Source organism: Mirounga angustirostris, unplaced genomic scaffold, assembly GCF_029215605.1.
Source record: "Mirounga angustirostris isolate CCGP_5_RB_7025 unplaced genomic scaffold, mMirAng1.0.hap1 SCAF_11, whole genome shotgun sequence".
Lineage (NCBI taxonomy): Eukaryota > Metazoa > Chordata > Mammalia > Carnivora > Phocidae > Mirounga > Mirounga angustirostris.
The window spans coordinates 69307745-69320521 of record NW_026991719.1 but is presented as its reverse complement, the minus strand read 5'-3'; the positions used below and the strand labels follow the sequence as shown (position 1 = coordinate 69320521).

General features: G+C 35.8%; 1 protein-coding gene across 3 annotated transcripts in view; it reads left to right on the top strand.

The window, feature by feature from the left end:
- The window catches only part of HDX (highly divergent homeobox), a 261982-nt gene that overhangs the window by 79111 nt on the left and 170094 nt on the right, over nt 1–12777 (top strand). For all 3 annotated transcript variants that reach the window (XM_064574296.1, XM_045879926.2, XM_064574295.1), the window contains exon 4: nt 7452–7505. In XM_064574296.1, coding sequence (XP_064430366.1) covers nt 7452–7505 — 54 coding nt within the window. The remainder of the gene's footprint in view (nt 1–7451; nt 7506–12777) is intronic.

Below are 12777 nucleotides of genomic sequence, written 5' to 3'. Positions count from 1 at the left end.
ATTTGAAAAACAACTGTCATACAGTTCTTGCAGTCTGGGTCTGTGCAGTTCAAGACCTTCAGTAATTCGCCTGGTATAAAGACTTAAGGTCTTTGCAGGCCTTTTCCTGGGTATGTGTCTCCCCTGGTCCTGTACATGCTTTTTACTGATTATCCTATTAAAGGTCTTAATTTCCCAAAGAGTATCACTTCTGCTTCTCCTAGAGCCCTTGGTTGGTCTATTATAATCCTCAATCGGTAATCTTTTTCTCCAGATATATGCAGGTCTGTGGTGGCCTTGCAGTTTTCTTGAGTCTTGCTTGCTGCTTCCTGCTATTTCCCCTAGACTGAGATGTGATCCATGCCACTTTTAGCTATCTGAGCTCCAAGTTAGGTGCTAAAGAGATTAATCACGCAGGCAGCCCAAATTCAGGTTAGAATGCTATAAATACAGTCTGTTCTGTTCTCTGGTTCACATAAGAGAACTGGAGACCAGGCCAGCACTTCCCCTGAGCTATGTTATGCTGCAACAGAAAGGGAGTATGAGAAGATCAAGTAAAAATGCCGTGAAACTTCCTACCATTTGCATATGGAATATTTTTTGATTGGGCTTTTGTCTGATTGCTGTAGATCTTTGACTGATTTCTAAAGCTACAGTAATGTTATTCTTATCAATCTCTAGTTTTTAATATTTCCATAGGGGATGAGACTCTGGAGCTGCTTAGTTCTTTATCTTGCTAACTTCTCTCTGTTGTTTGTTTTTAAATTACAAGTGGATGTAGCAGTCCATATAGTGTTATTGCAAAAAACATCCAGCATGTTTGATTTCTTTTAAATGCCTATCTTTTGGGCGCCTGGGTGGCTCAGTTGGTTAAGCGACTGCCTTCGGCTCAGGTCATGATCCTGGAATCCCAGGATCGAGTCCCGCATCGGGCTCCCTGCTCGGCGGGGAGCCTGCTTCTCCCTCTGACCCTCCCCTCTCTCATGTGCTCTCTGTCTCTCATTCTCTCTGTCTCAAATAAATAAATAAAATCTTTAAAAAAAAATGCCTATCTTTTGGTTTAACAAGGAACCTTGTGCAAAGCAAAAACTTGGAATCATGATTCATATTAAGAACCCTGGTCCAGCCTAGCAAGGATTGTAGTTTGATAAGAGCTATAAATCTTTTCCTGTTGTTTAAGGAACTGGTCTCTGAATATACCTGTAATAAAACATTTCATTTCAGTTGTATATTTATAACTTTAAGCTACCATTTGACTGTTTTCTGAATTTAGTAAAGAATTTATATTTTTTATAATTTATAAAATTTCTTTTTTATATGAGTAAATTAAGATAATATTTTAAAATATGTTAAAGTATAATTTCAGGGTATCCAGATTTGTAATTGTATACTTCCCAGGGCCATTGGACCAGAAGTAATCATTCCACATATTAATTTATATTATTTTCCTAATATCTTTCCATTATTTTTCACAAACAGTATCTCTAGAATCAGTATGGTGAAATCATTGGTTATGTTATGTCTGAGTACTTTTTATAATTTCATCGAAACATCTTGGAATTTGAGTTTCCCTGATTTTAGTCTCTTGTGCTTTATGAAATTTACCAAAATTATGTAGGAAAAAGAACAAGTCCCAAATAGCCTCTTGGTTTTTGATTGCAAGAAATTTTCAGGCTGGTAATATTTTCTAAACACAAAATTTTTATCACTAATAGAAGAAAAATTCATACGCTTAAATAAGATGTTAGTTGCTTGGGCAAAAGTTGTAGTATTGGAATTTCAATTTGTAAAACTTATTTCTTTTTTTTTACTGAGGAAACATTTATTTCTTAATCTTACTCAGTCTACTTAGTATCTTCCTGATGTTTAACTATGTACAGCAGGGAGTGATGCCAGCCCAATCTAGCCACCACCTGTTTTGGTCTGTCTCCAACTAGCAGTCGTTTTTTTACATTTTTAAATAACTGAGGGAAAAAATGAAAAAAGACAAGTACATTTGTGGCACATAAAAATTATATGAAATTCAGATTTCAGTGTCTCTGAAAGCATAGCTTAGGATGACTGCATACCCTTAAAAGCCACACACGCTGATCCCACCCTCCCAACAAAAAGTTCATGCACCTGTGATCCTCCTTGGTTATCCTTGATTTTTAAGAATCACCCCGGATTATTGCGTACAGGTACAGCTTTTACTACATGTCCCCTCGCCCCACTTAACAGTAGCAGAAATTCATTTCCAGGGAGAAATTTCACCCGGCATTAAATAGATCCTTAGGAGGATAATGCACTCCTTTCTGTTTTATTGAATGCTGGAAATGTTATCAAGGGAAAGAAATTTATCACTCTCCCCCGAAAGCTTGGACCGGGGTAATTTTGCACCTTCTTTTTAAATGATTGACACCACAACAAAGCTGGATTAAGTTCTGTCTTCTTTCTCCCCAGCATTCAGTGCATACCCCGCTAATCCAATTTAAAGGAAATCTTCTCCCGTGAACAGGACAGCCTGTGGGTTTGCCCACATCAGGCTGGCAGAGAACAGATAGGCTCATTCATTAGCGCAGGTTCACACCCCAAAGGGTAATGGCCTTCTGCCTGCTGGACTCCCTTTGCAGTAGATACTGCTTATTTTATTTCTGAAAGCTTTTCCATACTTGGTAAAGAGATGAGAGGGAAGTTTTTTTTTTAAATAAGCCAGTACATCTTTTCTTCTTTGCTCCAGAACACATTGTTCTCTACCAGAAGTTAGTTTTTCCCTCCTCCCAAATGCCTACCCCCATGTAATGGTCTTTAGTACATTTCCACTCTTGGCCTTTTGTTGAATTTTAGCAAGTGAAGCTAGTGTATAGTGATGGTGCATGCTAATTCAATCAAGCAATCAACATATATTTACTGATCGCCTACCACATGCCTAGCAGCGTCTTCTACATTCTATACCTTATAATTTTAAAACAGCTGGGAAGCTCTGCTGATTAAAGCAGAATGATTGATAGGTGTTATTGTTCAACTGATATCAAAACAACTGATGGAAAGCTAAAATATTGGTTTATGAATCTGTTATTGCTAAATTTTGCTGATAGATATGGTTATTGTCTGATTATTTCAGTTAACCCATTTTTAAATAGACTATTCAGCATATGTGTAGAATTGTCTTTTTTTTTTTTTTTTTTTTTTTTTAGAGAGGGAGATGGGATAGAGGGATAAGGAGAGAATCTGAAGGAGACTCATGGAGCCTGATGCAGGGCTTGATCTCACAACCCTGAGATCATGACCTGAGCCTAAATCAAGAGTTGGATGCTTAACTGACTGAGCCACCCAGGCGCCCTTAGAATTATCTTTATAACAGAAAGACTTTTAAAATCAAATAAATGCTTTTTTTGTATATATTCGTGTGTGACTATATACAAATAATTATACTAAATTGTTTTAAACATGATACCTTGCCCTTAAGAATCTCATAGTCTAACAGAAAGTTATAGCAGAGTCATATGTATGGTCATATGTAGGGTCTAAATATTGTAAAATGAAATGTAGTAAAAATCGCTTTTAAAATCCCTTAAATCATCTATAAAAGTAACTATATACATGCTCTCCTGTGAATGTATACTCATGTACAGTAATATGTATATATATAATGTATAATTAATATTCTGATATATAGTACCTATGTTAAATATAATTTTCCATGAGAAAGGTATGTATGTTATAGTTTGGTTCACACACCTTAATTCTCCATATGATGTGACTCCGGTTTACATCCAAATAAGTGTATTACTTCCTTTGGTGTATCTACTTTTAACCATGAGAAGCAGATTTCCAACATTAGGCACTTCCTTGCATTCACATCCAAAATTGTGACTCTCCAACTCTCTATTTGTTTGAGCAGGCCAGCCATTTGGAGAGGCAGTCTTATGAGGGCCATAAAAAAAAAAAAAAAAAAAAAAAAAAAAACTATTCCAGTAATTTCCAGACTGTCTAGTTCTCTTCAATCTCATGCACAAGACCTGTCTTTTGAAATGTATTTTATATTCCTCTTCTGAATTACTACCTCCCCTAACTTTGTTCCAAGCCTGGATTGCCTCTTGCCTAAACTATTGTAAGTTTCCATACTAAAAAAAAAAAAATAAGTTACCATACTTATTCATTTTACTGTACACATTGAGTCAAATCAGTCATCTTAATGTATAAAAATATATTCTGACCATACAACTCATTTTCTTAAAAACTTTCAGTGGTTCCCTATTTTCCACTGAATTAGACGTAAATGTACTTTGGTATTCATGGCCTCCACAAAGTAACCCCAATTCCATTTTGAGTTCTAGTTGAACTGACATGCCCAGACACATCTTATCCTTTTATTCCACTGTGCTCATGCCATTCTTTTCCCCTGTAATGCTCTTTGTTATTTCTATCAAAATTCTGCTCATTTTTTAAGGTTCAGCTGAGATATAAATCTTCAAGTTTGATGTAATTTTGCCATATCTTGAACTCCTTTCATTTGTTGTTCCTTTCTTATGACACTTATCATAATATTCTTACATTAAAGTCGTTCATGTTCCTTTCTTATCTTTCCCTCTTATATCATAATTCATGACCTCCAGGAAATTATGTTTTACACATCTTTTTTATTTCCTATAGCACCTAAAACAGCACCTACTTAAGAAGAGATGCCTGATAAATATTTGAACAGAATTCAATTAGTTACTTTGGAAAATTATCTAATCTTATCTCAATAATGTTTAATTTTTCAAAAAGTTATTGAAGTTCTTTTACAATTTGTTTAAGGGCCTGTGAGATTTTTTAAAATGCTTTTATTGGTAGCAAATCTTCATCATTTGAGGGAGAATTTGATTTTGGAAAATATAATTTATGCTGAGCTATACTTAGTGAATAATATTGATGTTCAATTTGGGCTTTTATATTTTCAGTTAAAGGGAATACAAAATAATGAGACAGTCTCTGGGTGTTATGAACTGCCAACTCCAAAAGAAAAGTTCCCAAAATGTTTTCAACAATGGCAACATCATTGTAATGACTTTATAGCTTCCTAAGTTTTCTACTTTGAAACATACAGTACTCATTTGGATGTGTAAATTCGAATATATTTGTTAAATCAGTCTTGTCTCTTTGTCAATTAATTTTGCAGTTTTCCAAACCAGGGTGTTGAAAAATGTGTTTGGAATTTAAATATCATTTAAATGATAAGCATATTATGCTGCTTATTTGAAATACTATTTTTATAGCTTCTGGTGAGGGAGAAACCAAGTCATCACTATTGACCAAACAAAACTTCCCAAATTTGAAGAAAATACGTTTATACAGTATTATTATTCAAAAAAGTATACAAGTTCAGCTGCTGTGGTTGGCTTTCCTGAATTTTACCAGAAACATAAGGAACTGAAAAAAGATTTGAAGTAAACAGGAGAAGGTTGTTGAATATAGCATTTGAGTATTGTGTAACTGGTGTCACAGAATTATAAAACAAAAATGTGAAAATTCATCTCTTCCCAATGCACATGGAATTGATAACATTTGTATGTGAATGTGCTTACAGGAGTTTTCTGTTTTCTTGGTTACATACAATTTATTTAAGCAGAAAACCACATTTTAAAAATTAATTTACTTATTTAGAGAGCAAGCTTGAGTGGGGGGAGGGTCAGAGGGAGAGAATCTCAAGCAGCCTGCCCTGAGTGTGGAACCTGATGTGGGGCTTAATTCCACGACCCAGAGATTGTGAACTGAGCCGAAATTAAGAGTCACTTAACTGACTAAACCACCCACGCACTCCAGAAAACCACATTTTATATTCTTAAAATGTATAATGCCCAATTTTAAAAACATTCAATTACCATGTATATTATATGTATCATTTTTTATTTTATATGCAACTTTTTAGTACATACTGGTTTATGGGGGGGTGCAGTTTGGTTTAACATGTTTTCTTTAGCAACTTTATATAGCCAGTTTTAAATTATCCTAACTAAAAGGTGGAAGCATGTGCACAGATAATTCAAAATAGTTGGATATCTCTATTTTTTTCAAGTTGGATATCTCTATTTTTTCATATATTATGTGATTATTGTAGTAGTCTTAGCTCTTTCATTCAGCTAGCAACCAATTTACTTTACAAACATTATATTATATACCAAGTACTGATGGGAGGACAAGAAAGTATAGGTTTTGAAGAATTTTTTTCCATAGAAATTTCATTATTACTTAGTTTACCATTTTATATTTATTTTTTTTTAGTTACCATTTTTTAAGAATCAATTACTCAAAACTTTTCATGATCCTCAAGCATTACAATTTATTGCCATGTTACTGTAATGGGATTTTTAACTCAACTAAAATTATTTTTATTTTTTTTTCCTTAAAAGTATTATTTGGAGTTTATATCATTGATTTTTCTTAGCCTATCCCTAGCATGGTGGTATATTTTGAACTCAAAATAAAATTTCAGATCTAGTGGCCAGGGACAGTAATAATTTACCTGAATTTTGAATAATGAAGGATATTACTTTATTATTTGCATTGAGTGATTATCACTCCTTATCAGTAACATAATACTAATTCATAAGTCATTACTAAATGTAATTTTATCAAAACCAAAAAATGTTCAGTTGAATATCATATTCTGAGCATCACCGTTTAGCAAGGCTGATTTGACTTGTCAGTCTCTCAGGAAGTATGTGTTTGGGAGGGAAGGAGAGGGCAAGAGGAGAATTTGGAGTATTCCCTAAAACTTGTGAATCCCAGGAAAAAGTATGGTTACATCTAGGCTACCCTGTACTGTAGCTCACAGGACCACCTTGGTCTCTGTAAACAGTCCCCAGAATCCAACTGGAGTAGCACTTATCTCCTTGTGTGCCAATACTGATGAAATAAGGTGTTGCTGGCTATTCATCTTAGTAGTTTCTGCTTAAAAGGGAACTTGCAGTTACGTAGGCTGTCTAGAGAACTAATATATAGTGTGATGACTGTAGTTAATCAGTTAATTATTGTAGCTTATGTATTCTACAGATTACTGAATTTTTACTATAAAATTTTTTTTTAAGATTTTATTTATTTATTTCAGAGAGAGCACAAGTGGGGGGGAGGGGCAGAGGGAGAGGGAGAAGCAGGGAGCCTGAAGCAGGGTTTGATCCCAGGACCCCAAGGTCATGTCCTGAGCTGAAAGGAGATGCTTAACCAACTGAGTCACCCAGGCTACCCTATAAAAATTTTCTTGTCCACAGAATTATAAACCATATTTCCAGACCCCAGCAATGCCCAGAAATTTTCTTGAATTTCCAGGGGAACTGCACCACTTTTAAAGGAAGGCCCTTTATATCTGTTGTGTTCAATAAGGAAATAGCATTGTCTACGTGGGGAATATGCTCTGAATGCAGATCTATCTTGACATCTTGTATGAATTTTTTGCTGTTGATCATGTGTCAATGCATACCTTACTGAAATTCCATTTGTTGTTTCCACAGATTTCAGGAAACCTTACTGTGCCTTGGATTACAGGGTGTTCTAGAAAAAGAGCAGTAAGTAATCTTTCATTTAAAGCAACAAGTGGGTTTTCCCCTGTGTTAATAAGAATGCCATTGAGAAAATTGTCATGATATTTGTAAAGTTGGCAAAATTGAACCTCAATAAGACTGCATTATCTCAAAGGACATATTCTGAGGTCATAATATTTATATCTATTACCAATATAACCTTAAATAAAATGTAATCAGTACACCATCTAATCTTTGAGCAGGTTTTTGCAGTTTTAAAAAGCACTCAAAGGTAATTAATGCGATAGGTGAAATAGAGGGGATTAAGAAGTACACTCATCATAATGAGCATTGAGTAATGTATAGAATTCTTGAATAATTATATTATACACCTGAAACTAATATAACACTATATATTAATTATACTTCAGTAAAAAGATAATAAAATACCATAATGTTTTATATCTAATTATCCACTTAATTTCAATATATAATTGGGTCGTGATTGATATAAATATCTCAATCAAAATTAAGAAATTTACATTACTATTTATTACTAGTGCATTTCAGTATTTTATTTTTTATGGTTGTAAAAGGCTTTACACTCAATATGTTTTTTTCTTTAAATTCAATTATCCAACGTATAGTACATCATTAGTTTTTGATATAATGTTTAACGATGCATTAGTTGCATATAACACCCAGTATTCATCACATCACCTACCCTCCTTAATGCCCATCACCCAGTTACCCATCCCCCCAATCCCTCCCTTTCTGAAACCCTATTTGTTTCTTGGAGTCGAGTCTCATATGGTTTGTCTCCCTCTCTGATTTCTTCCCATTCAGTTTTCCCTCCCTTCCCCTATTGTCTTCTGCATTATTCCTTATGTTCCACATGAGTGAAACCATACAATAATGGTCTTTCTCTGATTGACTTATTTCACTTAACATAATTCCCTCCAGTTTAATCCATGTCGATGTAAATGGTAGATATTCATCTTTTCTGATGGCTAAGAGTAATATTCCATTGTATATATGAACCACATCTTCTTTATCCATTCATCTGTTCAAGGATATCTTAGCTCCTTCCACAGTATGGCTATTGTGGACATTGCTGCTATGAACATTGGGGTGCATTTGCCCCTTCTTTTCACTACATCTGTATCTACCCAGTAGTGCAATTGCTGGGTCATAAGGTAGCTGTATTTTTAATGTCTTGAGGAACCTCCGTACTGTTTTCCAGAGGGGCTGTACCAGTTTGCATTCCCACCAACAGTGTAATAGGGTTCCCCTTCCTCCACATCCTAGCCAATATTTGTTATTCCCTGTCTTGTTAATTTTAGCCATTCTAACTGGTGTAATGGAGTATCTCATTGTGGCTTTGATTTGTATTTCCTTGATGATAAGTGATGTGGAGCATTTTTTAATGGGTCTGTTAGCCATTTGTATGTCTTCTTTGGAGAAGTGTCTGTTCATGTCTTCTGCCCATTTCTTGACTGGATTCTTTGTTTTTTGGGGGTTGAGTTTCATAAGTTCTTTATGGATCTTGGATACCAGCCTTTTATCTGATATGTCATTTGCAAATATTTTCTCCCATTCCATAGGTTGCCTTTAGGTTTGTTGATTGTTTCCTTTGTTGTGAAGAAGCTTTTTACCTTGATGAAATCCCAATAGTTCATTTTTGCTTTTGTTTCCCTTGCCTTTAGAGACTTGTCTTGCAAGAAGTTGCTGTGTCCAAGGTCGAAGAAGTTGCTGCCTGTGTTCTCCTCTAGGATTTTGATGGATTCCTGTCTCACATTTAAGTCTTTCATCCATTTTGAGTTTATTTTTGTGTATAGTGTGAGAGAATGGTCCAGTTTCATTCTTCTGCGTGTGGCTGTCCAATTTCCCCAGCACCATGTATGGAAGAGACTGTCTTTTTTCCATAGGATATTCTTTCCTGCTTTGTCAAAGATTAGTTGGCCATACAATTGAGGGTCCATTTCTGGGATCTTTAGTCTGTTCCATTGATCTATGTGTCTGTTTTTGTGCCAGTACCATGCTGTCTTGATGATTACAGCTTTGTAATAGAGCTTGAAGTCAGGCATTGTGATGCCCCCAGCTTTGGTTTTCTTTTTCAACATTCCCCTGATGATTTGGGGTCTTTTCTGGTTCCATACAAATTTTAGGATTGTTTGTTCCAACTCTGTGAAAAATGTCAATGATATTTTGATAGGGATTGTATTGAATGTGTGATTGCTCTGGGTAGCATAGACATTTTAGCAATGTTTATTCTTCCAATCCATGAACATGGAAAGTTTTTCCATCTCTTTTTGTGTCTTCCTCAATTTCTTCCATAAATGTTCTGTAGTTTTTAGAGTACAGATCCTTTGCCTCTTTGGTTATGTTTATTCATAAGTATCTTATGTTTTTTGGTTCAATTGTAAATGGGATTGATTCCTTAATTTCTCTTTCTTCTGTCTCATTGTTAGTGTACAGAAATGCAACTGATTTCTGTGCATTGATTTTGTATCCTGCCACTTTGCTGAATTGCTGTATGAGTTCTAGCAATTTTGGGGTGGAGTCTTTTGGGTTTTCCACATAAAGTATCATGTTATCTGCAGAGTGAGAGTTTGATTTCTTCTTCACCATTTGAATGTGTTTTATTTCTTTTTGTTGTCTGTTTGCTGAGGCTAGGACTTCTAGTATTATGTTGAACAATAGTGGTGAGAGTGGGCATCGCTTTTGTGTTCTTGACCTTAAGGGGAAAGCTCTCAGTTTTTCCCCATTGAGAATGATATTCGTCGTGGGCTTTTCATAGATGGCTTTTCTGATATTGAGGTATGTTCCCTCTATCCCTATACTTTGAAGAGTTTAGAAACCAAGTAGGCCAGAAAGGGCTGGCAAAATATATTCAAGTACTAAATGAGAAGAACATGCAACCAAGAATACTTTATCCAGCAAGGCTGTCATTCAGAATGGAAGGAAATATAAAGAGTTTCCAGGACAGACAGAAACTGAAAGAATATGTGACCACCATGACAATCCTGCAAGAAATATTAAGGGGGATACTGTAAGCGAAGAGAGACACCCAGAGTAACATAAACCAGAAAGTAAGAGTCAATCTACAGAAACAGGGACTTTGCGGACAATACAATGGCACTAAATTCATATCTTTCAGTAGTTACTCTGAATGTAAATGGGCTGAATGTTCCAATCAAAAGACACAGGGTATCAGATTGGATAAAAAAGCAGGGTCCACAAGAGTCTACAAGAGACTCATTCTGAACCTAAAGACACTTCCAAGTTGAAAGTGAGGGGATGGAGAACAATTTACCATGCTAATGGACCTCAAAAATAGCTGGGGTAGCCTTCCTCATATCAGACAAATTAGATTTTAAACCAAAGACTGTAGTAAGAAATGTAGAGGGACACTATATCATACTTAAAGGGTCTATCCAACAAGAAGATCTAGCATTTCAGTATTTAGAAGTAACGAGTAACTAGTAGTTTAACAGTCTTATTTTGTTTTTCTGACTTCCTCCTATAATTATTGTCATTTGTATAATGTTAATATATTAAACAACTTCATTAAAATTGTGTTTTCTCAAAGAATCTTATTCAGTTGTCTGAGTAGGACCTATAAATCTGAATTTTAAGAAGTATCTCTGGAGATTTTGATGTAACTGGTCAATAGATGGGAAGCTATTAAAGGCTTTTAATTATAAAGGAGACATGAGTAGAGTTTTAGAAAGATACATTACTTTATGGTATGTAGGTTTAGGGATAATAAAACTGAAGCTAGGGAAATTTTGTACTGGACAGGATTATGTAGACTCTTTTTTCCTTTCTCTTCCCCCAAAAGTAGAAGTATAAACCATGGAAATAATATAGGATGCCACCAACGGAAATCTCTAAAAGTTGGAAAGGAAGCAACTGGTTAGTAACTCCAGGACTTGGAAGGACTACAGGGTACTTTGTCTCCCAATTAACTCAGGCCAGACATCTTATGACCCCTACTGTAACAAGAGAAAACAGCTTGGGTAGGCTCATTCCTTCCACTGATGGGATGGGGGTCCCCAAACAACATGAAGTGATCCTGGCAACATTGGCAAAGAAGATCAGTTGGAGGGGCGCCTGGGTGGCTCAGTCATTAAGTGTCTGCCTTCAGCTCAGGTCATGATCCCAGGGTCCTGGGATCAAGCCCTGCATTTGGGCTCCCTGCTCCACGGGAAGCCTGCTTCTCCCTCTCCCACTCCCCCTGCTCATGTTCCTGCTCTCGCTATGTCTCTCTCTGTCAAATAAAATCTTTAAAAAAAAAAAAAGATCAGTTGGAAGCCTCAGTGACAATAAGGCAACCAGAGAAGTGTTCTCCTACTCTGTTGTGCCTGAACCTTTCCTCCCTTGGTGGAGATACCAAGCAGTAATACCAAGGGAGATGCCACAAAAAGTAGTTTGACCTGGAAAGCCTCTTTTTTTAAGATTTTATTTATTTATTCATCAGAGAGAGAGAGAGCACAAGCAGGGGGAATGGCAGGCAAAGGTAGAAGCAGGCTCCCTGCTGAACAAGGAGCCAGATGGGAGACTCGATCCTAGGACCTTGGGATCATGACCCGAGCAGAAGGCAGCTGTTCAACCAGCTGAGCCACCCGGGCATCCTCTGGAAAGCCTCTTTGTCTCTGTAGGTCAGAGAATTCTTTCCCCCACTTAGAGAATCAGAGAGCTTGATTAACACCAGCAAAAGTGATCAAGACACTATATGTGCACAGCTTAGTAAGTGTGCTATTCATCCCTGAAAGATGGAAAATCTGTTTTCCCACATAGAGACACTAGCCCAAATAAATCAAGCAAATTAAAATACACTACAAATGATTTGAAAATTAAAATACCACCAGAAAGTACCATTGGAACACAACCCATAAATGTAGGCCAAGACCTGTGTGCCTGCCTGGTAAAATAAAAAGGTTCAAATAAAACCAAAAATCTCCTAACATAATGGTCAAAGTACTCAAGATACAATAAAAAAAAAACACCCAACATACCAAGAACCAGGAAAATCACCACTTGAATGATAAGACAATCAATCAACTGACACAAATACTGAGATAAATTAGATAATGGAATTCTCTGACAAGGATTTTAGAGCATCCATTATAAAACTGTTCTAACATGCAATTACACATTACCTTGAAACAAATGAAAAAAAAATAGAAAATCTGAAGAAAGCAATCAATGTTATAAATGAACCAAATGAGAATTATGGGACTGAAGAATACAATAAATAAACCTGCAGTGTTCCTCAAGATTTGAGTGGTGATAAAAGAGAACAGAATCAATG